This window comes from Scyliorhinus canicula, chromosome 5 (genome assembly GCF_902713615.1).
Source record: "Scyliorhinus canicula chromosome 5, sScyCan1.1, whole genome shotgun sequence".
Classification (NCBI taxonomy): domain Eukaryota; kingdom Metazoa; phylum Chordata; class Chondrichthyes; order Carcharhiniformes; family Scyliorhinidae; genus Scyliorhinus; species Scyliorhinus canicula.
The window spans coordinates 201539797-201567151 of NC_052150.1; the positions used below are offsets into that span (position 1 = coordinate 201539797).

Here is a 27355-nt window from a genome sequence, read left to right on the forward strand (position 1 = left end):
CTCCCCTATCCCTCCTGCCACTTCCTTAAGACCCGAGGATGTAGGGCATGAGACCCTGGGGACTTGGCTGCCTTTAATCCCAATAGTTTGCTCAATACTTTTTCCCTAGTGTTGCTGATTGTTTTAAGTTCCTGCTTTTCAACAACCTCAGCATTACGTCTTACTATTGGGAATTTCGGCATTTGGGAATTTGGGAATTAGAACCAAAGTTCTAGTGAATACCCAGGCAGAATATTGGTTTAGTGTCTCTGTCATTTCTGTGTTCCCCATTAACTCCCCAGTCTCGTCCTCTAAGGGAACAATGTTGACTTTACCTACTCTCTTCCTTTTTATATTCTTATAGAATCTATCCATTTTTATATTTGGCACTAGATTTCTTTCATAATTTACCTTTTTTTAATTACTTTTTATTGCAAATTGGTGGAGTGGGCAGACAGATGGCAGATGAAGTACTACACGGAGAAGTGCGAGGTGATGCATTTAGTAGGAAGAACATGTAGAGACAATGTAAACTAAGGGACAGAATTCTTAAGTGGTTGCAGGAGAGGAGGAACCTGGATGTAGCTCAGCATAGATCATTGAAGGTGGCAGGACAGGTGGAGAGAGCAGTTAATAAAGCATACAGTATTCTGGGCTTTATTAGCAGGGGCATTGAGAATTAGAGCAAGAAAGTAATGCAATAATAAAGTAATACAAGACATGAATTAGGATTCAGCTGAAATTTTGGGACGATTCTCCAGCCTCGTTGCGCTGTCACTCAAGCGTAACGAGGCTGGTGAATAGCGGGAGAGGCCAAAAACGAGATCCGCGCCAGGCCCCAAACAGCTTGAGATGCAACCCGCCCGCTCCCGTAAGCGAAATCAGGATCCTTCCATGGCATGGCAAGAAACCAATCATCACCACTTAAGCCCCATTTCCATACAATTAACAAAAGCCATCCCATAGCCAACGGTTTCCCATCATTCAGTAGCCTCCCCAGCAAGGGCTCACGCTTGCGTCAATTAGTACTTATTTTTAAAAACGTGAACCTGGCAGAAGGGCTTCTGTGGGGAGCCGAATAGCCGTCTCTGCTCACAGACAACGAGGCCGGGGGTGCAGGGCTTGCCATCAGTGCTCGATCGGGGGTGGGGACCCTCAGCTGGGGGTGGGGGACAACTCCGCAGAGTCGGACTGCCATGGGGGGGGTACGCTAAGGGGGCAACCATTCATGGAACCACCATACAAACCCCTGGATCATGTGTACCCATTCCGGGGGCAACCCCTGTCCCTGCCCACCTTCCCCGAAGACCACCCAAACCCCCACCGACTGCCGAGGCCTCTGAAGGTTATCGCTAATAGGGAATTGGCAATTGTGGTTAAGTGAGCACAGATGCCAAGTGGATACCGTGGGTCGGCGGGCCATGTAGCATGTGGGAATCGTTGCCCAGCATCCCAATCAAACCTTGATGCTTGGATACTGTGCTTGAATACTGCGGGTGGCAACTCCTACCACGCAACACCCAGGGGATGAGACACCGGTCTAGGAACATGTCCACGGCCGGACTGGGGCTGAGTGCCGTGGGGTGGGGGAGGGGGCGGGGGGATGCCTGGAAAAATGGGCAAAGGGTCCGGTGGTCAGGCTGCATTGCGGAAGGAAGTGATAGAGGCATCATAGTGGTTGTGCGAACAAGTGTTTAATGTGCTGAACAGTACCCCACTCCCGATGTGTAGCGTTTTAGGCGCCACAATATAGGAAGGATAACTTCAGTTATGAGGATCGATTGGAGAGGTTGGGACTGTTCTCCTTGGAGAGGAGAAGAATAGGAGGACATTTGAGAGAGAGGTTCAAAATCATGAGGGGGCTGGACAGAGGAGATGGGGAGAAACTGTTTTCATTCATAAAGGAATCGAGAATGCGGGGGTAAAGATTTAAAGTGATTTGCACAAGAAGCAAATAAATTCACACAATGACTGATTTGGATCTAGAATGCACTGTCTGGAAGTGTGGTGGAGGCAGGATCAATCAAGGCATCCAAGAGAGCATTAGATGATTACTTGAATAGAAACACTGTGTAAGGGGATGGGGAAAAGGCAGGGGAAGGCACGGAGCCATAATACTCGTTTGGAGAGCCGGTGCAGACACGATGGGCCAAATGGCCACCATCAGCACCATTCCGTGATCCTGTGAAACAACAAATTTATTTGAGAAGAGAGTGCTGATTGGTTGGCAAGTGAACTCTGATTGACAGAGGCGTTGCCATGGCAAATGCACCAGTTGATGGTGACTGACAGTTAACTGCCTAGCGTTGTTTGAAATTTAAACCAGGCAGCTTGATTCTCATTGGTCAAGGCATTACCCTGAGGAATGGCTTTCACTTATTTTGTTTAGCTGAAACAGGCGCAGTGTGTTTTCATGTTCTTGTTGTCTGCAAAGAAAAGAAAATTAATATATGTAGCTTCTAGTACATGCAAAGTGCCACACGGCAAGCCGGGCTTAACGTGGGTGTCAGCATAATTCTTAGCACATTGAGGATTGTTTGGCAAATGTTGTCCAATCGTGGAATCACATCTAATTTTGGACGCGGTGTTTTGAGCTTTGCAAGCACAGTTTGATTGGGTACAGTCTGTAGCTTGTCTATTGTGAATAGTGGCTGGGACACGCTGTTTGGTACAATCGGCCAGTCTTTGGGAGGTATGACCTACATACCTGGCATCACACTGGCACTGAAATTCATACACCAGATTACTAATTTGTGTGGTCAGCAAATTGTCTTTTTGGCTTGATGGCAGGATCCTGTTAGTGACGAGTGCCACCAGTGTTGTTCCTGCACATCAGCAGCATGAAACATCTAGCAGGCCCACTCGCCAACCCAGTCCACTTATCAACCATTCAACACCCTCCTCTCATACAGTGTCAATGTTTTGTTTCCCTTGTATTAGTATTCTTGTGAATTGTCCTGATGAGTGCAAAACAAAAAGTTTTGACAAAATATCTCTTTTCTCAGCAATGCTATCAACATCCTGGGGGTTACCATTGACCAGAAACTGAACTGGACCAACCATATAAATACTGTGGAAGCACGGTAGCATTGTGGATAGTACAATTGCTTCACAGCTCCAGGGTCCCAGGTCCGATTCCCGGCTTGGGTCACTGTCTGTGCGGAGTCTGCACATTCTCTCCCCGTGTGTGCGTGGGTTTCCTCCGGGTGCTCCGGTTTCCTCCCACAGTCCAAAGATGTGCGGGTTAGGTGGATTGGCCATACTAAATTGCCCCTAGTGTCCAAAAGTGCCCTTAGTGTTGGGTGGGGTTACTGGGTTGTGGGGATAGGGTGGAGGTGTGGACCTTGGGTAGGGTGCTCTTTCCAAGAGCCGGTGCGGACTCAGTGGGCCGAATGGCCTCCTTCTGCACTGTAAATTCTATGAAAGAGCAGGTCAAAGGTTAGGAAACCTGCAGTGAGTAACTCACCTGCTGACTGACCACAGCCTGTCATAGAATCATATAATCTCTACCGTGCAAAGCCATTCGGCCCATCAAGTCTGCACCAACCCCCCTGAAAGAGCCCCCCACCCAGGTCCACTTCCATGCTCCAACTCTGGAATCTCGTAACCCCACCTAGCTTTGGACACTCCACCTAACCTGCACATCTTTGGGCTGTGGGAGGAAACCGGAGCACCCGGAGGAAACCCACGCACACACGGGGAGAACGTGCAGACTCCGCACAGACAGTCAACCAAGGCCATAATTGAACCCGGGTGCCTGGCGCTGCAAAGCAGCAGCGTTAACTACTGTGCCCCCTGTCCATCACCTATCAGGCACAAATCAGGAGTGTGGTGGATTACTCTTCACTTTGCCTGGATGAGCGCAGCTCCAACAACACTCGTTCAACATAACCCAGGACAAAGGGGGCCATTTTATCAGCACCCAATAAACAGGCATACACATCCAAACACACTTCCCACAAGTGTTACATTACAGTCGAAGTGACACATTATGGAATTATTGAAATTAGTAGAATCCAACCAGGGATACAACCATACAAATACTATTCCAAATAAGGAAATTGAAGTCTATTTATCCCTTCTTTTTGTTGGAGCAGATGCTGTTATTGAATTAGCCATGCTTGAGGCAGACATCTGCTTCCATTAACAGCAGAGCAATGCTATCGGAAGGAGCCAGTCAACTGAGAAAACAGGCACTCTTCGGGCTTAACCACTTCTCTGCACAGATAGCCCCAAATTCTCTCACTGGACCTTGATTAATATGTTATACAGTTAAGGTGATTATTAATTTTTCTCTAAAAGCCAAAAATGACTCCTGTCACAGAAGGATTTGTTTGTGCAATTTGGGATAGAGTGTCCACCATTTTGTCATCCTTCAAATCAGGACGGCAGTGGTCACGAGTGCTCCTTGGCTGCAAGTCAATCCTCACCTTCCACGCTTGTTAGATGGCAGTCTGAGTGATCAAGAAGAGGTGGGCAGAACATTACTGCCCCATTGCATGGAAGGTGAGGCTGGAAAATGCGCTGAGTTGTTCAGAGGTCCATTGACTTGAAATGAAAATGAAATGAAAATCGCTTATTGCCACGAGTAGGCTTCAAATGAAGTTACTGTGAAAAGCCCCTAGTCGCCACATTCCCCCGCCTGTTTGGGGAGGCTGGTATGAGAATTGAACCGTGCTGCTGGCCTGCCTTGGTCTGCTTTCAAAGCCAGCGATTTAGCCCAGTGTGCTAAACCAGCCCCTAAACCAACCACTTGAGCGGGACTGAGTGATCCCACTGACAGAAATGGCTGTAAAATTCCACCCAGAATTGCTGGGTTTGAAGTCCTGAGCTTTATTCATCTATGGGCTCCAGTTTTCCTGTCAGTGTGAAGTAGTTTCAGACTGACATGGCAGCATGATCTGGAGTCTGGGCGATGATAAAGTCGGAGTTGTCAGTGGTCTCACGCGTCCTGACTACACTTGGACCTTCGGTTCAATATCTTTCAAGCTCTTTGCAAGGCCCCCTTTCAAAGCATTCAGGCTGCCCTGTCATCTCATTGCTTCTGTTTCTCTCTCCACAGATGCTGCCCGGCCTGCTGAGTATTTCCAACACTTTCTGTTTGCCTTGCCCCAGAATTTAGGTCCGTCACATCTTGATGCACCGAACGTGAGGCCAGTGTAAGCCGTCATTGTAGCCCACACATCTCCTCGAATAATTATATTCCACTTGTCAAACTCTGAGATAAGTTAAATTGAGAAAGTGTAACATTTTCCAGCCCTTCCCACCAGCGGGATATTCCAGTCCCGTCAATGGCGACCCTCCTACCCCGCGGCACATCCCCTGGCAGCGGAGGACGTGCAAATCCCTGTAGCCATGGCAGGATCGGAAGTTCCCCAGGCAGCCAATAGCAGGCCGCTCCACCGCTGAACAATATGCCGCGAGTGGGGGTGGGGGTAGAGGATGGAATCCCACCCGCCATAGAACATAGAACATTACAGCGCAGTACAGGCCCTTCGGCCCACGATGTTGCACCATCCTGCCAAACCCTTCTAAAGTCCCTCTACACTATTATAGAACATAGAATATCTTGTCACAAAATATAATGTGGTATAACTGCCTCAGTTTGTTCTGGAATGCACTAGTCTAGAAGTAGGTCTGATGGAAACTTCCTTTGAGAGGAAAACTCTGCAGCACTATGGGCTTCGGGACTAATTGGATAACTTGCCCAAAGAGCCAGCATATCCACTGAGGCCTGAATGGCCTTTCAGCGCTGTAGAATGCCATGATCGGAAGAAGGTGAATTTGTGCACTGCCATTTAAGAGTTCCAAAAGTGCAGCATATTCCTCAGCATAATCTTTCTCTTCCTTAAACTATATTGAATGGAAAGTGTCACAAAGACATGTTTATGCCAAACAATAATTTTTAATTAATTGGCTGGAAATAGGAATTCAACTTTTGAAAAGCCAAAATTTGTTAAAACAGAGACTGCGACTCACAGCTCAAGGTGGCTGTCCCTAATTTACATTACTGTACATTCTAATTGTATTGAGACTTGAGGCAGCAAAGTCTGCAAAATGCACCAAAGGTATTTTCTCTGCAGAACAATACAAACAGCTGAGAAGTAAAATGGGGTCCCTCCAGCCTCTCTCTCTCCATCCACCTGGAAAGTGTGGACTCTGTCTCCTGATGTTTGACTTCTCCATTTGCAGTGGACAGAAATATTTTAAAGAAATAATCCAACATGTGTTTTGTGTGTGTGCATTGGTGTGTATTTTATTATTTAGTTTGGATCAATTTAAGCACAATAAAACTAACCGCTTTCTTTGTCGAACACAAGAAAACCTGTCAGACGGGTTCTTTTCTGTTCACAGCACGTGAATAGTTAAGTAGTCACTGAATTGTCAGGTATAATCTTTTTAAACCTAAAACTGTTGTGATCTAACGAGGAGCAAGGAAAGAGGGGAGCCATTCGGCTCCTCCTCACGTGGGTATAACAGAAGAAATAGGACTGAGTTGAATACAATAAAAGGGGGCAAAAGAAAACCCAATAATCTTCAGTAATTCACTTTAAAATTGGCTTAAATTCATACTCCTCGGTTGGGGAACAATGTATCATTACCTCCCTTGTCACCTACTTAGTTTCCTTCTCTTGGTAACCTTAATCATTTTTGTTTGACTCAACAAGCTAAAGCCCCAGCTCCACACAGAATCTGCTCGTGTCAGTTTCGCAGAAGAGATGTTGAATGCTGTGGAGCTTTTTGCACAAATGAACATTCACAGAGGCAGGGTGCAGTGTCAATGTTCCACAGCAGATTTGAATCAGATACTCGTGGCGTAGCTTTTCCGTTGATGCTTATTTTTCACGGGTCAGCAGCCCCCCCCTCAGACAGCTCCGCAGCAGCTGTCCCCCCTGAGGGAGCACGTTAGGAGTCTCCAACCCGCACCCACCCTATTTCCTCTGCTCACCATATACCCAGCAGAACTCAGTCTTTCACAGTGAGCCTTTGATGCTGGCTGCCCGTTAATTGGCCACGTGAAATTGTACTCTTGGGCCAACCACGGCCGGGGACGTGTATCGGGCCTGCCCCTGGGCCAGATGTGCGTCCCCGCCCAACAGGTGAAAAATTCATTCTGGTATTTTTTATCTGCCAAAGCCTTAAGTGTTGGCATTCTCTTCCTAAACAATTCCACACCTCCACCTTTGTTCTATTTTCATGGGTGTTGGTGACAAGACCAGCATTTGCTGCCCATCCCTAAGTACCCTTGAACTGAGTAGCTCACTGGGCTACAGCAGGAGGAATGACAAGATTGATGTTACTTTAACATAAGTCTGTCCAAGGCAGTAACTATCTACAATCATAGTCCCTGCTTGGAAAACCAACATGGTGGTCCCTGCTTGGTCCGGCTTTTGTGCTCAGTTTTATGAGCCCCAGCTGGGTCGGCCTCTACCCAATACCGGGGAATCTCATTCTCCTCGAGCACCATGGGGACTTTGATTGTGGTTTCCCCATGGGTCTCATGGGGGGCTATTACCACAAAGAAGGATAGATAGTGGCTCTACCTTGCTAAAGCATCAAGCTAATTCCGATTTCAACGCCAACACCCTTGAATCGCAAACATCAACTGAGCAGTTCAAGGACATGGAAACAATAAATTTCCTTAATAATTTTTATTATGCAGCACTGTCTATCAAAATGTTAGTTGTAAGTTGTTAGTTATCCTCAATACATTAGTTCAGAGTAAAGTAATCATTTCAAATGCAGGATTGTTAACACAATGATAACAAACGACAAACATGCGTAACTCATGTCTTGATGTCCCAGATTTAAACATCCACATTTAACTTTGCTTTAAGTGCAAATTGATGCATCTTCATTTTATTTGTTGTTTTCACAAACTGGACAATCTTTTCTACTGCGTTCACTCCATTGCCTACCCAGAACTGAATTACTGCTGACGTTTTAACATTCAGGAATGTAAACCTCACATAAACGCCGTCTGGAAGTGCTCAGTTTGGGGAGGGTTTAAATCACATGCCTGGATATCTGTGTCATTTATGTAATGTTTTCACATCTCAGATCCACCCCGCGTCACAGATGTGCTTAACGCCCTCCAACGTGCTGGATTTTCTAAACATTACCTCACAGTTTCCATCAGATAAGGTCAACATTATCTTGATGGGAACGCAAAATGCAATGCCATACAACACCCAGGACTCATATACAGTATCAGGTTAAAAAAAAGAGATGAAACGGCCCCTCTGGAAGGACATCTTGGGCGGGATTCTCCGTAGCCCTTCGTAACGCGGGTTGCCTGCGAAAAAAATCGGTGTTAATCACTCCGGCGCCGGGGCCTTCTTTAAGGCCGCTATTCTCCGTTCCCGGAGGGGCTAGCAGCTGACTGACGCGATACGCGTCAGTTTCACCAGCTGCGGAAGTGGTGAGACCCGACGTTTTTTGGAGGATAAGGAGGAGAGAGACAGGGGGGGGGGTGTGTTTCCGGCATTTTGGTGGGGGGGGGGTGTGTGTTTCCGGCATTTGGGGGGGGGGGTGTTGTTCCGGCATTTGGGGGGGGGGGGTGTGGTTCCGGCATTTTGTGGGGGGGGGGTGTGTGTTCCTGCATTTTGGTCGGGGGGGGGGTGTGTTCCGCATTTTTGGGGGGGGGGGGGGTGTTTCCGGCATTTGGGGGGGGGGGGTGGGGTGTGTGTTCCGGCATTTGGGGGGGGGGGGGTGGTTGTTCCGGCATTTTGGGGGGGGGGGTGTGGTTCCGGCATTTGGGGGGGGGGGTGTGTTCCGGCATTTGGGGGGGTGGGGGGGGGGGTGTGTGTTCCGGCATTTGGGGGGGGGTGTGTGTGTTTCCGGCATTTGGGTGGGGGGGGGGGGGTGTGTTCCGGCATTTTGGGGGGGGGGGTGTGTTTCGGCATTTGGGGGGGGGGGGTGTGTTCCGCATTTGGGGGGGGGGGTGTGTTTCCGGCATTGGGGGGGTTTGGGGGCAGCGGCGGGCAGAGAGGGGGCCGGATGCCCGGGGCCAACGCACCGTCGCCCCCCCTGTCCGCCGCTGCCCCCTACCCCAACCCCCCCCTCACCACCCCTACCTCAACCCCCCCACCACCCCTACCTCAACCCCCCCCCCCACCCCTACCTCACCCCCCCCACCACCCCTACCTCAACCCCCCCCTCACCCCCCCTACCTCAACCCCCCCACCACCCCTACCTCAACCCCCCCCCCACCACCCCTACCTCAACCCCCCCCCCCACCCCTACCTCAACCCCCCCCCCCTCACCACCCCTACTCACCCCCCACCACCCCTACCTCAACCCCCCCCCACCCCCCCTACCTCAACCCCCCCCACCACCCCTACCTCAACCCCCCCCTCACCACCCCTACCTCAACCCCCCTCACCACCCCTACCTCCCTCCCTCCCCCACCACCCCTACCCCCTCCCTCCCCACCACCCCTACCTCCCTCCCTCCCCACCACCCCTACCTCCCTCCCCCCCACCACCCCTACCTCCCTCCCTCCCCACCACCCCACCCCCTCCCCACCACACCTACCCCCCTCCAACGTCGGGTCTCCCCCCCCCTCAACGCCGGGTCTCCCCCCCCCCCCCAACGCCCGGTCTCCCCCCCCCCCAACGCCGGGTCCCCCCCCCCCCTCAACGCCGGGTCCCCCCCCCCTCACGCCGGGTCACCCCCCCTCAACGCCGGGTCCCCCCCCCCCCTTCAATGCGGGTCCCCCCCCCTCAACGCCGGGGTCCCCCCCCCTCAACGCCGGGTACCCCCCCCTCAACGTCGGGTCCCCCCCCCTCAATGCCGGTACCCACACCCCGTCCCCCTCCCTCTGAAGGCCGGTACCCCACACCCCACCCTCTCTCCTCCTCCCCCCCCCTCTCTCTCCTCCCCCCCCCCCTCTCTCCTCCTCCCCCCCCTCTCTCCTCCTCCCCCCCTCTCCTCCTCCCCCCCTCTCCTCCTCCCCCCCCTTCCTTCCTCTGTTAGTGGGGGGGGGGGGGGTGCGGCGTTAGTGGGGGTGTGGGGGTGCGGCGTTGGAGGGGGGTAGGGGTGGTGAAGGGGGTAGGGGTGGTGAAGGGAGGGGTTGGGGTAGGGGCAGCTGCGTGCAGAGGGGGGGCGACGGTGCGTTGGCCTCGGGCATCCGTCGCCCCCCTCCTCTGCACGCCGCTGCCCCTACCCCAACCCCCTCCCCTCACCACCCCTACCCCCTTCACCACCCCTACCCCACTCCAACGCCGCACCACCCCCCCCACTAACGCCGCAACCCCCCCCCCCCACTAACGGAGGAAGGAAGGGGGGGGAGGAAGGAAGGGGGGGAGGAGGAAGGAAGGGGGGGGGAGGAGGAAGGAAGGGGGGAGGAGGAGAGAGGGGGGGGTGTGGGTACCGGCCTTCAGAGGGAGGGGGACGGGGTGGGGGGTTGCGGCGTTGAGGGGGGGGGGGACCCGGCGTTGAGGGGGGGGGACCCGGCATTGAGGGGGGGGGGGGGAACCCGGCGTTGATGGGGGGGGGGACCCGGCATTGAGGGGGGGGGGACCCGGCGTGGAGGGGGGGGGGGGACCCGGCGTTGAGGGGGGGGGGGGACCCGGCGTTGAGGGGGGGGGGACCCGGCGTTGAGGGGGGGGGGACCCGGCGTTGAGGGGGGGGGGACCCGGCGTTGAGGGGGGGGGACCCGGCGTTGAGGGGGGGGGGCTGCGGCGTTGCGAGAGATGGGGGGCGGCGTTGGAGGGGGGTAGGGGTGGTGGGGAGGGGGGTAGGGGCGTTGGAGGGAGGTAAGGGTGGTGAGGGGGGGGGTGGTTAGGGTAGGGGGCAGCGGCGTACAGGGGGGGGGCGACGGTGCGTTGGCCCCGGGCATCCGTCGCCCCCCCCCTCTCTGGCCCGCCGCTGCCCCCAAACCCCCCCGATGCCGCAACCCACCCCCTCGCCACACCACCCCCCGATGCCGCAACCCACCCCCCGATGGCCGCAACCCCCCGATGGCCGCAACCCCCGATGCCGCAACCCCCCCGATGGCAGCAAACCCCCGATGGCCGCAAACCCACTCCCCCCGATGGCCGCAACCCCCCCCGATGGCCGCAAACCCCCCCCGATGGCCGCAACCCACTCCCCCAATGGCCGCAACCCCCCCGATGGCCGCAACCCCCCGATGGCCGCAACCCCCGATGGCCGCAACCCACTCCCCCGATGGCCGCAACCCCCCGATGGCCGCAACCCACCCCCCCCCGATGGCCGCAACCCACCCCCCCCGATGGCCGCAACCCCCCCCCCCCCCGATGGCCGCAACCCACCCCCCCATGCCGCAACCCACCCCCCCATGCCGCAACCCACCCCCCCCATGCCGCAACCCACCCCCCCATGCCGCAACCCACCCCCCCCATGCCGCAACCCACCCCCCCCATGCCGCAACCCACCCCCCCCCCCCCATGCCGCAACCCACCCCCGACACTGAACGGCGTCAACCATCATCAATGGTTGACGCCGTTTTAAATCAACTGTGATTTTCGCCGACGTGACCCATGGCCACTTCGGCGGGACTTCGGCCCATCTGGGCCGGAGATTTAAGGTCAGTGCAAATAAAATGAAATCCCGCCGGCGCCAGCTGTTTTCACAGGCTGCCGGCGGGATTTGCACAACGCCGGTTTTTTACCGGCGGGAGAATTCGAAAACCTGCGGGAGCGGAAATAACGCCGCTTCCCGCCAATTCTCGGACCCTGCGTGGGGTCGGAGAATCCCGCCCCTTGTATGTGATTTGGAGCACCGTTATTCCAGCACTTCGACTGCTGGAACATGTTCATGACACCAGATAAAAAGCAAATTAAACTGAATAAAATGTCACCTTGAGCAAGGGATAACACTGGAATTCTAACATTAGTCGAATGAAATCCTGGGTGCTTCATTGCAGTGATGGGTCTTGTGCCCTCGGGTGAGGCCAGATATAGCCTGATTTGGATTCTGAGTGCAGCCCTTGCGACATTTTGTTGACCGCTGCCCATGCGCAGATTTGCCACATTCCGCTGATTTCCATCCGTGTCATTTTTCCCTCGTTGTATGGCTGAAGTAATACGCAGATAAAGCAAAGGCTAGTGAAGTGTGGTACGGGCTGATTGCTCACAGCATTGACTGTGAGAGCCATGCGCTCCCTCTGCGTCCAAAGTGTAAATATTTTTTTCCTACCTTTTGAAGTTTATGATATTTCTACTAATATATGAATGTTTAAGCATTTTCTATAACTCTTAACATAAATAATGAAATATTTGCCATGTACTAAATATATTTCACCTTATTCACGGGGGCCATGGTTAGTGAACAAGCCCAATTTCAATCTTGCGCCCACTGAGTTGAAGGAGAACCACCTCATGTGACCCACTCACTAGCCTAGGTTACCCATCACTGCTTTACTGTCTGGTACCTCTTCCATGTCTGTTCACAGTTGTGTGCACACAAGGACGATTTACCAGAGGTACAGAACTTAAATATAGGGGGAAATGCAGGAAAGATAATGGAGCAAAGAATGAATTAAGCCTGTGCAAGATGCAGGTTCCACCACTCGCACTCAATATGGCACGGGCAGCTCTCATCAAAATATAAAGCATTTTGAAATAAGTAGTGATGGAAATTGTTGGTAGGTGAGTGATGGGGTGCAGTAAATTGAGCAGTGTCTGAGACTAGTGATGCAGTTGCTACGGTGATGAATTCACTGACCTCGAACACTCGGATAGTATCCAAATCCTCAAACGTGACAGCTCTATGGCCACCTGCCTCCACTACCTATTAACCATGTGTTTGAAGAGTCTCATCACATGCATCACATTTACTTGGATTTCAAGCAATGTGTGTAATTGCGTTTTGCTGTCTCTGCATCAGTTTTTGGGGGGCTGAGCAATTTAACTCACACCATGACTTTTATCTTCGTCACGACCCTTCCTGTCACTTTCCAATTCTATATCCTCAATAGCTCAAATACCATTTATCACTTCCATTCTTCCACCTCCTCAGCATTGTCCCATAACCGCAGGGAGAGCAGATGGGTGGCAGGGTGCCAGATATACATGTCCTCACCCCCTGTGAGGAATGAGCACTGGAGGTCACGGGAGTGGCCGAGGACAGAGCAGTGATTGCCCTAGAGGTCAGCTTGCAAAGCAGAGGTGAGGCTCCACCAGTTCCCACCCAGATAACCTGTCACACGTGAGTTAGTGCCATACAGACTGACCCATTGCTCGCACTGACCACATGTCTGTTCTCTCACAGGACATACAGCCGGCGGTACCGGGCCATCCGGGGTCCACACCCCTACCCCACCTCCCAAGAGAACACCTCGGAGGAGAACTCCAAGGATGCCACCATTGATGCATCACAGCAGTCACCCCCACCCTCCACCAGCGCACAGACACACAACTCAGTGGGAGAATGTAGTGGTCAGGCGTCTGGGCCTCATGCTGGTGAGCATCACACAGTTGCGGATGCGCATCAGGTGGAGGCAGATTATCCAAGGGAGATAGCAGTCGCAGGCCTGCTGGGTCCCAGTCAGGTCAGGCCTCTGGACCAGGTTTAACCTGGATCTGATGCAGATGTTAGGGTGTGGCCATGGGATTCAGAGTGGGATGTCAGCAACACTCCGGAAGGTCCATAGCCAATTGGAGGAATCCCAGAGACTATGGGCGCAGGAGATGGCATTGACGATACGTGGCACCGAGGTCAACGCTGCGAGGGTGGCGTCCGCAGTGGAGAGTGGGGTGCTGGGGGTGCAAGAAGGGCGGGGAGGGGTGGGGTGAGTGGGGGCGGCAACATCGGGAGAGTGGGGCAGTCGGGAACACATTGACATCTGTTGTCCTTGATCAGTATGACACTTCTGTCATGAGGTGCATCATAAGTAGTGATGTCCAAGGCGTGGCTCAGTCAGTGACGGCCATGGCTGAGCGTCTCGACAGCATGTCCCAGTCACTGGGGGAACGTGTCCCAGTCCCAGTTGGACCTCGATGAGGCACTGCGCAGCATGTCCCAGTCTCAGGTCAGCATTGAGAGCGTGTCCCACTCGTTGGGAGAAGTCTCCCAGTCTCAGGTGAGCATTGCCAGGGCGCTTCCGAAGATGTCCCAGTCACTGGGGGACGTTCCCTAGTCACTGAGGAGCATCGCTGAGGGCGTCAACACCATGGGGAGCTCGGTCCAGCTGCCCTTCCATCCTGAGGCGAACCCAGGGCCCTATGGGCACCAACCAAGCAGAGGGGGATCTGGGTGCCAACCTGGAGCCACCCTATGGGATGGTGATGGTGGCCACCAGCCCCCTGGAGACTCAACCACCTGACCATGTCATGTCCAGCAGTCAGCGTCTGGAACAGAGCAGCAGACTGGAGCATGTGCTGCTAACAGGTGCGCTGGGGCAATCTGGCCTCAGAGCCTCCAGCGGGTGCCCGCCAGGGGTATCGAAAACCATGGGACGCGGTAGGCAGCTGGCTGCCTCCACTTCTGATGTACATCCTGGGGACACATGGAGATGTAGTGGGAAAGCGCGGAGGGCTAAACAGGTGCAGGATCACTGGGAGGGTATGGAGGGGGGTAAAGGGGTACTGGGGGCGGTAAGCAGGGGGTAAGTGGGGTGCTGGGGGTGCAGGAAGGGCAGGGAGGGGTGGGGTGAGTGGGGCAACAACATTGGGAGAGTGGGGCAATCGGGAACACATTAACATCTGTTGGCCTCGATCAGTATGACACTTCTGTCAATTAGTTCAGCAATGTAGGCCGAGCACCAATCCCATGCCCCATCTCCCCAGTCAGGGGGCCCTTCAGTTTCTTCCCCCCCACATGCAGGTGATGGGTGTGAGCGAGCACTCTTTGGGCACTAAGTGCAATTTAGCATGGCCAATCCACTTAACCTGCACATCTCTGGACTATGGGAGGAAACCGGAGCACCCGGAGGAAACCCACGCAGACACAGGGAGAACGTGCAAACTCCACACAGTCACCCGAGGTCGGAATTGAACCTGGGGCTGTGAGGCAGCAGTGCGAACCACTGTGCCGCTTTTATCGGTACAGAGGTAGTTTGAATAAGTAGTCCCCCCATTCCTCCCCCTCTTGAGCATGTGCATTTGGATGAGCCTCTGCTGCTTGATCATGTCGCCTCCGGTGAAGTTCTTCCACTGAGAGTATTATGGGCCATCTCAGCTCATTTGCCTTTAAGTTCACACGTTGCATCCTTCTCCCCACCGTTGCTTGTACTGCGGCTGAAATGTGTGACTGAATGATCCTTTTATTCGTGATAGGGCAGAGATAACTAAGGTGAGGTAATATGTGGTGAGGGGTGTGGTCTTGTCCTCATTCCCAGGAGCGAAATGTTTTCATTTAAACCTTTAACACTTGGACTGTATTTGCTGAAGTTGTTTATGCTCAAAGGGGCTTCATATTCAGAGCGGAAAGTCCAATGAAGTTTTTAAACAGTTACTCGCAAAAGTAAATCATAAACTTTATTAATCACAGCAGAGTAGTAATTAATAAGTGAAATAGTAAAAGGTTGCAGGGCAATCTCTGAGCCAAAATAATAACCGGTGAATCTATGAGTTCTCTGAATTTGGAGCTGTCGTTGAGATTTAAGTTTGCCTATTTCTGATTTGTTATAATGTACTGCAATATATTAGAAATATGCATTATCTGACCAAGAAACATCTTGAAACCTACAAAACGCGATCAGTCATCCAATGCACATTATGCCACCAAGTCATGTGCCGTGAAACTAATTATGCCCTTTGGTATGCCCTCTGATGCATTCTTTCTGTACTTGTGTGTTCATCCTAGAATTCCATAACACACAGAAACAGGCCATTCAACTCAACTGGTCAATGCTAGTATTTATGTCCCACATCGGTCTCTTCCTGTCTCTTCTCCCGATCTCGGGTGCCACGGTCGCACAGTGGTTAGCACTGCTGCCTCACAGCGCCAGGGACCCGGGTTCAATTCCCACCTCGGGTGACTGTCTGTGTGGAGTTTGCACGTTCTCCCCGTGTCTGCGTGGGTTTCCTCCGGGTGCTCCGGTTTCTTCCCACAGTCCATTCCAAATTGTCCCTTAGTGTCCAAAGGTTAAGCGGTGTTACAAGGATAGCAGCCGATTGGACCTGGGTGGGGCGCTCTTTCGGACGGCCCGTGCAGATCCGATGGGCCGGATGGCCTCCTTCTGCACTGTCGGGTTTCTATGATTCTTTAAGCAACACTGTAAGCTTGAGATAAGCCTGTTGCCAATCTCTTTCACATTTGGAAACGCAGCTGGCATACTCCATGTTTCCTGCAGCACAAACATGTCGATCACAGGGTGCCAGTTACATAACTGAAGAGTTATCATGCTGCAAAACTGCAATATAAATAACTTGATTGGGAAATCTAAGATGAGCTGAAACAAGTAAGTATTATGATTATTATTAAGGAATCAGAGCATGTTTCTGTAAGGGATTTGTTGAGAGGGAGGGGAGTTTTCAGCTGGTTGTTAATGTAATGGTGCAATAATTCCTTTATTATTGAAGCAATGCAGTAGGAATTGTGTGTAATCAATGTAATTATTAATGTTGTAGAATCATATTTATTAATGGAATCGGATGTTGATTATTTATGCAATAAGATCCTGATTGCTGATGCAATAGGCACCAGAATATTAATGTTATCAGATCTTGATTATGGATGTAGTGTTACACTGAATCTTAAAGTAATAAGGCTTTGATTGCAAATGGAATGGAAATCTCAGAACTGGGTCCTGAATATTGGTACAATGGGATAGAATCAAAGGCCGCAGTTTTCTGGTCGTTCACGCGGGCGGGATCTTCTGGGGCCACCCACATCGCTGCGGGGTCCCGGCAACCAAGGGGTACATTCAATGGGAAACCCTGTTGACAATGGCAGGCCTTCTCCTCCGCGGCGAGACACATGAAGTGGGATGCACGGTAAATTGTGCCCAAGGGCATCAAGGCAGCATTTTCCTGATTATTCAGGAATCCCATCCGTCCTCCAACCTAATTAAGGAAGGTTTTACTGGTGACAGGAGACTGATGCGGAGCCTCTCTCACAATAGAAAGTGTCCATGCTTCACACTGCAATGGGCTACATTAAATCCACTCCCTTATAGGCCAACAGGAACCCAGATCAATGCCCAATTTGTGTGAGCTAGCCTACATTGTGATGCTTAAAAACAACAATGACAGGGGTTTAGTCCCCGTCCCAACTGAGATAGTTCCTATGGCCTGCCTCTTCTACTTGCTCTACTCTGATATCATGGCGCAGGGGTGTAGAGAGCCGCGATTAGCAATCCTCAGACACAGCGAACACACATGAAGAGAGAGTTGATGTCATTTGGGCTTTTGGTGGAGCTAATGTTACAGACTTTAGCACCAATTACTAGGGGACCTTGGTTTAAGGTGCGAGGGGCAAAGTTTAGAGGAGATGTGCGAGGGACGTTTTTTACTACAGAGGGTAGTGGGTGCCTGGAACTCGCTACCAAAGGAGGTGGTGGAAGCAGGGACGATAGTGACATTTAAGGGGCATCTTGACAAATACATGAATAGGATGGGAATAGAGGGATGTGGACCCAGGAAGTGTAGAAGGTTTTAGGTTAGACGGGCAGCACGGTCAGCGCAGGCTTGGAGGGCCGAAGGGCCTGTTCCTGTGTTGTACTGTTCTTTGTTCTTTGATTGAGGGATAGGATTGGTGCAAAGATGAACTGGGATAGGACAGAATTGAACTTGTGAGGTTTCTCACAGCTGAGGGGTCTCCCTGTTCACAAATAGCCATCCTTTATCGGTCCCCGGGATCACTCATAAAGAATGGCTACTCCGGTGAGAAATTAGGGAAATCACACGTGGAACCAGTGTGAGGTAAACCTAGGGTTGGGTCAAGTGGATTAGGGGAAAGAATAGCTGAGTCAGTTGGAAAAACAAAACTAACATTCCAAACAAGTCCCTAACTTGTTTTCTCAGTGTTTGTCCGCCTTTGTGAACAATGACAAATGATTGAATTGGTTGAAGTAAAACATGAAGCTGAAGATGTGTTTGTTTTTCTTCTTGGTTCCAGGATGTGCCGGGATTTGGGATAATCTTACCTGCTGGATGCCGGCCAGGATTGGCGAAACCGTCAGCGTGCCCTGTCCAGTGATTTTCCTTCACTTCACCAATAAACCAGGTCTTTATTCTGTTTATATTGTTTGATGACAGAAGTGAAGTTTACGGAGACTAGAAGCTCTTGGTTTCGGGAAAGGGGAGACGCTCTCTGAGGGCTATGTGGCAGGTCTTTGTAAACGCGTTCATGGATGATTGATACAAACGGTGGCCCAAAATACCCCTTCATGAAGATGTTTAAGATGCAAACAAGCAGCAACTAACCTCCACACCCTCCCTATCACAAAAACAGTCTCGAGTGAGCTGTTTGGGACAAGTCCGTTTTCATAACAGTGGTGGTTCTGTATAAACATGTGACGTGCAAACGTTCAAATACAGATGCTGCAACTAGACCCTTTCAACTGAGCCAGAGTTAGTCTGTAAATATGATCCCTGCATTAGAATAATAGTACTCCTCAAAGAACAGAGAATGCTTTTGTTAAAATATTACAATATCCCAAGAGCCTCATTGGTTCATAAATTAGCAGCCCACTGACCCAGAAACCCCAATTAGGAAAGTTAAGTGACAATTATGGATTGCTTAGCAATAGTGTGCACAGAATTGTCCATCATTGTGGAACACCACTCGTCGTGTATTCCAACAACAACGTTATTCTCGCTCAGCAACATGGCTGAGGCATCCCCTTCACTGACACGCAGCCAATCTCGCCTCAAACTGTCGGGGAAGCAGAAGCGGGAATTAAGATCATGCCTGAGGAGACAACATGCAAAATTGATTTTGGAACAGTCAGAATATGACTAAGGAGCAAAGAAAGTGACAGAAACTATAAACTAAAGTAATATAAGATGGTAGCGTGTGGGGTGGCACGGTGTCACAGCTGTTAGCACTGCTGCCTCACAGCACCAGGGTCTCCGGTTCAATTCCTGCCTTGAGTGATTGGCTGTGTGGAGTTTGCACTTTCTCCCCGTGTCTGCGTGGGTTTCCTCCGGGTGCTCCGGTTTCCTCCCACAGTCCAAAGATGTGCGGGTTAGGTGGATTGGCCATGCTAAATTGTCCTTTAGTGTTCAGGGATGTTTAGGTTATGAGATTACGGGGATAGGGCGAGGTGGACACTCGTAAATGGACAGAGTACTCATTTGAAGGATCGGTGCAGATTCTATGGGACGAATGGCCATCTTCTGCACTGTAGGGTTTCTATGATTTATATGATGAATGAAGCCTTGAGACAACTAAAACTAAAAATGCAAGTAATGATGTGAATATGCACTAAACGCAGGGAACTAGGGTTTTTATTGGGTGAAGAGGAACAGAATTGTGTCTCCTGACAGCACACGGTTCAGAAATGACCCCCAAACCTCCCCACCCGGGTCTCCGGCCTGAGTGCTTGCCATTCACTAACCTCGCATTACCAGTCAACTGAAACCTGTTTACGGTCCACACCATTCAAAAGAGGCCAGAAGCTGCAAATGGTTTGGGTCTTGTCATGTTGGGTTCCAGCTTCATGGCCATTTCATGTGCTGGACGAGAATCACCCTCAAAGCCGCTGTTATTTCTTCCCCCATATCCCTCAGGATCTTTGGAAATATCTCAACATTTTGCCCTTCTTAAGTTAACCTACTCATTTTGCTTATCTCAGTTCACGATTTATCTCCTTTACTATACTATTAAAAAAAAGTGATTATAAATCCGCTTTGCACCTTATGGAGTTGTTGCACCTCTGCCAGGGCGCTCGGACAGGAGATCCACTATGTTTACTCAGACACCTCCGTCTAAATGCTGGGGGAGGGGCAGGGGATTGCTGCTTTTGCAGTCGAATATGGGGCTTACTCACAGGGTTTGTGGACCATTTCCGAACACTGCTGCAGGATATAAATCTTGATTAGACTAATTGGAATTTTTACACGTGGAAGTCATCAAAAACAGAACAACATTATCAGGATGGCTCAGAATTCAAAGCTTGACTTAAAAATGCTAACATTTGCCACTTGCCAACTTTTTGTATAATCTTCTGTTATGGGCCAGGGTTTAGAGAACTCCGAAGTGTATCATTGAATTCACCTAACCCACAACTTTCACTAGATTGTGGTATGGGGAGCACACGGCCCACTCTACAGGTGTGGAACAGGAGAAATGGAAAAGTATTTTTTAAAGCAAAGCAATGTTTATTCTATGAACTCAAGTTAACCTTTTAAAACATACAGTGAACATCTTAGCAACCATTAATTCAAATACAACCTCCAAAGAATACACTAAGTAATGCTTATGCTGTCCTTTTAACATCCAGAAGTCTTACAAAAAAACATAACCTTTAACAGAAGCATATCAGGTTAAAGTCACTACTGAAAACATTTATAATTCTAAATTCACCAAATAATCAAGAGATAGTCTTTTCATTGCAGAGAGAACAGCAGTACAGCTGCTTTGTCTGACTTCAGCTCCAACACTGAAAACGAAACTAAAACACACCCTGCAGTAAACAGCCTAAAACAAAAGTAAAAAGCTGACAGACAGCCCAGCTCCACCCACTCTCTGGCATCACTGCAGTAATAAACACCCATTTCTTAAAGGTACTCTCACTACAGATATTTATATACACACCCATTTATAAACACCCATTTCTTAAAGGTACTCTCACATGACACTACAAACAATTTTAAAGAAAATGCAGATCAGAATAATATATGAAATGGCAAAGTGAGAGGCTAACTAAAAGTCAGACCACCTTTTTTTTAAATGGTAATCTATTTTATAATAATCTTTATTGTCACAAGTAGGCTTACATTAATACTGCAATGAAGTTACTGCCAAAAGCCCCTCGTCGCCACATTCCGGCGCCTGTTCGTATACATGAAGGGAGAATTCAGAATGTCCAATTCACCTAACAAACTCGTCTTTCAGGACTTGTGGGAGGAAACCAGAGCACCCGAAGGAAACCTACGCAGACACGGGGAGAACATGCAGACTCCACACAGACAGTGACCCAAGCCAGGAATCGAACCTGGGACCCTGGCGTTGTGAACAACAGTGTTTACCACTGTGCTACCGGGCCGCCGACATAGGGCACCTTACATGAGAGGGAAAATGGGATCACCAAGCACTTTGACACTCTGTCAGCTTATCAGACATACAGCAGCCTAATGAGGTCATTGAGAGTGGACCTGTTGTAATACATGTTGGAACAAGCCATGGTAATTCAAACGTTGGCTATTCATTCATCTGAGCAAATCATTTCCTGCAGTTCTGGGTTCCGGCACCAATGATTTACCCCTAGCTCCAAAATTCCATTAATAAAATCACATACTGAGAGGTACTGTCCTACAGCCACTTCGAATTTACCATCCATTTCAATATCTTTTGTTCTGTGTAAATCCAATCCTTCATATAAAATACAAAACATTCAATTGTTTTTGAGAGATACACTTGCCGGAGCAATCATTCATGTTCTACATTGTGAATAGAAGTTGGACTTTAAGTCCATTGGGAAAACTTTTGGACATTGCTTGTCCATTACTCTGGTCAAACCCAGACAAATGAACCATTATTGGAATAGTTATTTTCAAGTGAGTGTATGTTTGCAATTGGGGTTGTCTTTTCGTACTGGGATCATTTCACACCGGTCTGCTTATAAAGTTTTATTGCTGAAATGTGTTGTTTTAAGCTATAATGTCACTGGAATTGAATCAGACTGATGGGATGAAATCTCTTCCCCCAATGATTCTGTTGTATTTGGTCTTTTATACCTTATGAAGGAATCCACCAAACATTCGACTTGTCTAAACCAAATCTTTTATTGAGTCTCGTGTGGCAAGATAGCAATCCCACAGTGGGCAGCACGGTAGCATAATGGTTAGCACAGTTGCTTCACAGCTCCGGGGTCCCAGATTCGATTCCCGGCTGAGTCTCTGTATGTGCGGAGTCTGCACGTTCTCCCCTTGTCTGCTTGGGTTTCCTCCCACAGTCAAAGATGTGTGGGTGAGGTGGATTGGCCATGCTAAATTGCCCTTTGTGTCCAAAAATTTTTAAGTGGGGGTTACTGCGTTACGGGGATAGGGTAGATACGTGGGCTTCAGTCAGGGCCGGTGCAGACTCGATGGGCCATATGGCCTCCTTCTGCACTGTAAATTCTATGATTCTATGATACAGAGCACGTTATCATGGAGCCTACTAACTGTTCCTCTGGAACCTGCGTCTCACATTGACCATTCACTTGTATGTCTTATTACCCTCTCAATCTTCTTCTGATGGCCGAATGTGTCCCTCCTTATACGGGAGTCACAGGTCACCTCACCTTGGTCTAGAGACCGCATGGTGTGACTGTACCGCCACCGGCTGGTTGGAGGTCGCACACCATCGTCTATGATATAGCTCAAAGGCATATCACCCCAGATTCTATCTGAAATCAGCTGGGACATATTAAACTAAAATCCCGTAACACAGAAACAATCATGGTTCAACAATAATTGGCAATCTAATCCAGGGCTGTTTCAGTAGAGGGAATCAGAAATGTGACATTTATTCAGAAGGGGTTTTTCCTTGGGCAAGTTCTTTGTGGAAAAGATACAGATATTTGCAAACTCTCTCATTAGAGAGGGAGTAACTATGCGTAATTTAATTTCAATGGCGTCACATACAAATAGCTCGATGCAATTTACATACAACAAATGTTAGAAAATGCAGGACGAGAACTGACTCATGTATCTAATTAATTGAAACCTGAGAACATTTGTAGCTGGGGCCAAAGGGTAAAGGCTGGGGGTGAGGTTCCCAGTGTAGAACTTCACTCATGCAAACATGCTTTCGAGTTCATGAGAGTTTTCAAATACTTTTTCAACAGACCTTGCCTGATCATGAATTTCTTTAAGTGTTTAAGCAATTTCAAGGAAATTCTGAAGATAATGAATTCAGCTATCTTTAATCTACTGATTTTTTAAAAGTTGAAATAGGCAGTCAACATGATCTGGGGTAAATCAATTAATCTTCCTCCTCTAGGGAATGTCAGCAAGAACTGCACAGCTGAAGGCTGGACACACACATTTCCAGAATACCATCATGCCTGTGGATTTAATAACAGTGAAAACATTGTAAATGTAAGTCAATAAAAAATGAATGTCTTTTTGCCACCATGGTTGGACACCTCACATTTTTACTGAATGATGTCAGACCCAGTAATGTGTATTGAGAGAGGAGTAGTTAATGATCGGGTGGTAAATAATCCTGCAGGCAAGAGTGATCATAACATGACAGAGGGCGCTATTCAGCGGACATAAGATAAACTCCATTTGTGGGCACGTTTGGCAGGATGTTTCTTGAAGTTGCAGTACTGAGAATCACCCCGCTATTCAACAACACTCTACCCTTTTTTTGGCCTGAGAGAATTTCTCCCCAACGAGGCCACACTTTAGTCGCTTTCCTGCTGGCGAGCTAATATTGCCAGCAAAAATGGCTCCTCGCAGTGCGGGTTACCATTTTGAACGGCAGACCTGGGGCAGAATTCTCCGACCCCACGCAGGGTCGGAGAATCGCCCGGGACCGGCGAAAATCCCGCCCCTGGCGTGGCCGGAATTCTCCGCCACGCGAGAATTGGCGTGGGCGGAAATCACGCCCTGCCGATCAGCGTACCCTCCGCGCCGATTGGCGAGCCCCCTGCGGCAATTCTCCGGCCCGCGATGGGCCGAAGTCCCGCCGCTGAGAGGCCTCTCCCGCCGCCGTGGTTTCAACCACCTCTGGTGGCGGCGGCGCGAGCGGGCCCCCGGGGTCCTGAAAGGGGCGCGGGGCGATCGGACCCCGTGGGTGCCCCCACGGTGGCCAGGCCCGCGATCGGGGCCCACCGATCGTCGGGCGGCCCAGTGCCGTGTGGGCACTCTTTTTCTTCCGCCGGCGCCACGACCTCCACCATGGCGGAGGTGGAAGAGAAGCCCCCTACCACGCATGCGCTGGTGGTGACGTCAGCAGTAGCTGACGCACCGGCGCATGCGCGAACCGGCGAAGGCCTTTCGGCCAGCCCCGACGCCAGCCGGCGGACGTCAAAGGCCGTTGGCGCCGGTCTTTGCACCAGTCAGCGTGGCGCCAACCACTCCTGCGCGGGCCTAGCCCCCAAAGGTGCGGAGAATTCCGCACCTTTGGGGAGGCGGGACGCCGGAGTAGTTGGCGCCACTCTGCTACGCCAGGACCCCCCGCCCTGCCGGGTAGGGGAGAATCCCGGCCCTGATCTTCCCTCCCCATTCAAGCCCACCCTGTTTTATTTACTCCCAACTTTAGGGTTTAGGTGTTTTAGTAAGCTCAGAAAAGGGGGCAAAAGAGGGGGAGGTGTGGCGCTGCTAGTCAAGGACAGTATTACGGTGGCGGAAAGGATGCTAGATGGGGACTCTTCTTCCGAGGTAGTATGGGCTGAGGTTAGAAACAAGAAAGGAGAGGTCACCCTGTTGGGAGTTTTCTATAGGCCACCTAATAGTTCTAGGGATGTAGAGGAAAGGATGGCGAAGATGATTCTGGAAAAGAGCGAAAGTACCAGGGTAGTTGTTATGGGAGACTTTAACTTTCCAAATATTGACTGGAAAAGATATAGTTAGAGTACATTAGATGGGTCGTTCTTTGTACAATGTGTGCAGGAGGGTTTCCTGACACAATATGTTGACAGGCCAACAAGAGGCGAGGCCACATTGGATTTGGTTTTGGGTAATGAACCAGGCCAGGTGTTAGATCTGGAGGTAGGTGAGCACTTTGGAAACAGTGACCACAATTCGGTGACCTTTACGTTAGTCATGGAAAGGGATAAGTATACCCCGCAGGGCAAGAGTTATAGCTGGGGGAAGGGCAATTATGATGCCATTAGACATGACTTAGGATGTGTAGGTTGGAGAAGTAGGCTGCAAGGGTTGGGCACACTGGATATGTGGAGCTTGTTCAAGGAACAGCTATTGCATGTTCTTGATAAGTACGTACTAGTCAGGCAGGGAGGAAGGGGTAGAGCGAGGGAACCGTGGTTTACCAAAGAAGTGGAATCTCTTGTTAAGAGGAAGAAGGAGGCCTATGTGAAGATGAGGCGTGAAGTTTCAGTTGGGGCGCTTGATAGTTACAAGGAAGCGAGGAAGGATCTAAAGAGAGAGCTGAGACGAGCAAGGAGGGGACATGAGAAGTCTTTGGCAGGTAGGATCAAGGAAAACCCAAAAGCTTTCTATAGGTATGTCAGGAATAAAAGAATGACTAGAGTAAGAGTAGGCCCAGTTAAGGACAGTGGTGGGAATTTGTGTGTGGAGGCTGAGGAGATAAGCGAGATACTAAATGAATACTTTTCGCCAGTATTCACTCAAGAAAAAGATAATATTGTGGAGGAGAATGCTGAGACCCAGGCTATTAGAATAGATGGCATTGAGGTGCGTAGGGAAGAAGTGTTGGCAATTCTGGACAAGGTGAAAATAGATAAGTCCCCGGGGCCTGATGGGATTTATCCTAGGATTCTCTGGGAAGCCAGGGAAGAGATTGCTGAGCCTTTGGCTTTGATTTTTAAGTCATCACTGTCTACAGGAATAGTGCCAGAGGACTGGAGGATAGCAAATGTGGTCCCTTTGTTCAAGAAGGGGAGTAGAGATAACCCCGGTACTATAGGCCGGTGAGCCTAACGTCTGTGGTGGGTAAAGTCTTGGAGAGGATTATAAAAGATACGATTTATAATCATCTAGATAGGAATAATATGATTAGGGATAGTCAGCATGGTTTTGTGAAGGGTAGGTCATGCCTCACAAACCTTATCGAGTTCTTTGAGAAGGTGACTGAACAGGTAGACGAGGGTAGAGCAGTTGATGTGGTGTATATGGATTTCAGTAAAGCGTTTGATAAGGTTCCCCACGGTCGGCTATTGCAGAAAATACGGAGGCTGGGGATTGAGGGTGATTTAGAGATGTGGATCAGAAATTGGCTAGTTGAAAGAAGACAGAGAGTGGTAGTTGATGGGAAATGTTCAGAATGGAGTTCAGTTACGAGTGGCGTACCACAAGGATCTGTTCTGGGGCCGTTGCTGTTTGTCATTTTTATAAATGACCTAGAGGAGGGCGCAGAAGGATGGGTGAGTAAATTTGCAGACGACACTAAAGTCGGTGGAGTTGTAGAAAGTGCGGAAGGATGTTGCAGGTTACAGAGGGACATAGATAAGCTGCAGAGCTGGGCTGAGAGGTGGCAAATGGAGTTTAATGTGGAGAAGTGTGAGGTGATTCACTTTGGAAAGAATAACAGGAATGCGGAATATCTGGCTAATGGTAAAATTCTTGGTAGTGTGGATGAGCAAAGGGATCTCGGTGTCCATGTACATAGATCCCTGAAAGTTGCCACCCAGGTTGATAGGGTTGTGAAGAAGGCCTATGGTGTGTTGGCCTTTATTGGTAGAGGGATTGAGTTCCGGAGCCGTGAGGTCATGTTGCAGTTGTACAAAACTCTAGTACGGCCGCATTTGGAGTATTGCGTAGGTGACTCGCTATCGGCTTGGTGCTCAGTGCGAAGCCTGCTTTGGGCCTCTCCCGCTATGCATCCTACGCAATGGGAACAGCACAGGGAACAGCCTGCCCTAAATATCTCACTGCCACTCAATTGCCGTTTGCAATGGGGGCAAAGCATCACTCTCATTTATATCGCCTTTCCTCACTGTAGCTGGGCCAAAACCTTGGAACTCCCTCCCCAGCAGCACTGGGGGTGTTCACATGCCACATGGACACCACCACCACCTGCTCAAGAGGCGAGTTAGGGCCGGGTAATAAAGCTGGCTCGGCCAGCGACCTCCAAAGGCTGTCCTGCCACTCGGCAAGCCTGCCGCCTGGGTTAAATTCCACCGCAGGAATTTTATCGAAAACTGATTGCAGTTGAAGCAGACATTCACATTTCCTTGTGCAATTGCCTTTTAAACTCAGTGGGGGTAATTAGAATTTTCTGGCTGGAAGGTAGGATTGGCAGGGCCTGGTTAACACTCTGGCTGACCCCCTGCGCAAACACCAGGGTTTTGGTAGGAAGCAGCGGAAGATTTAATGGCTCAGAGGCCAAGGTAAATGTGGCAATAGTGGGCTGGAATCCCAGGAAAGTCAGTCCTTTGTAAAGGAAGGACTGTGTTTGCAGACAGGCTCCTCCTTTTATGAAAGGAGAGGAAGGTACGTATTTTGAGTGGCCCCTTCTCCCAGTGATTGGCCTGTTGTGGTCAGCTCTGGTCTGATGGAGAAGGAACACTCACTCCTGAGAATTAGGGCCTCATCGTCTCAGGGAAATGGGTCAACTGGACTGAGATGAGGAGAAATGTCTTCACTTGGAGGTTTGTGAATCTTTG

At 50.2% G+C, this 27355-nt stretch overlaps 1 protein-coding gene across 1 annotated transcript in view; it reads left to right on the plus strand.

The window, feature by feature from the left end:
* The window catches only part of vipr2 (vasoactive intestinal peptide receptor 2), a 182034-nt gene that overhangs the window by 30135 nt on the left and 124544 nt on the right, over positions 1-27355 (plus strand). Inside the window, exons 3-4 of the mRNA XM_038798352.1 lie at positions 18007-18114; positions 23041-23138. Coding sequence (XP_038654280.1) covers positions 18007-18114; positions 23041-23138 — 206 coding nt within the window. The remainder of the gene's footprint in view (positions 1-18006; positions 18115-23040; positions 23139-27355) is intronic.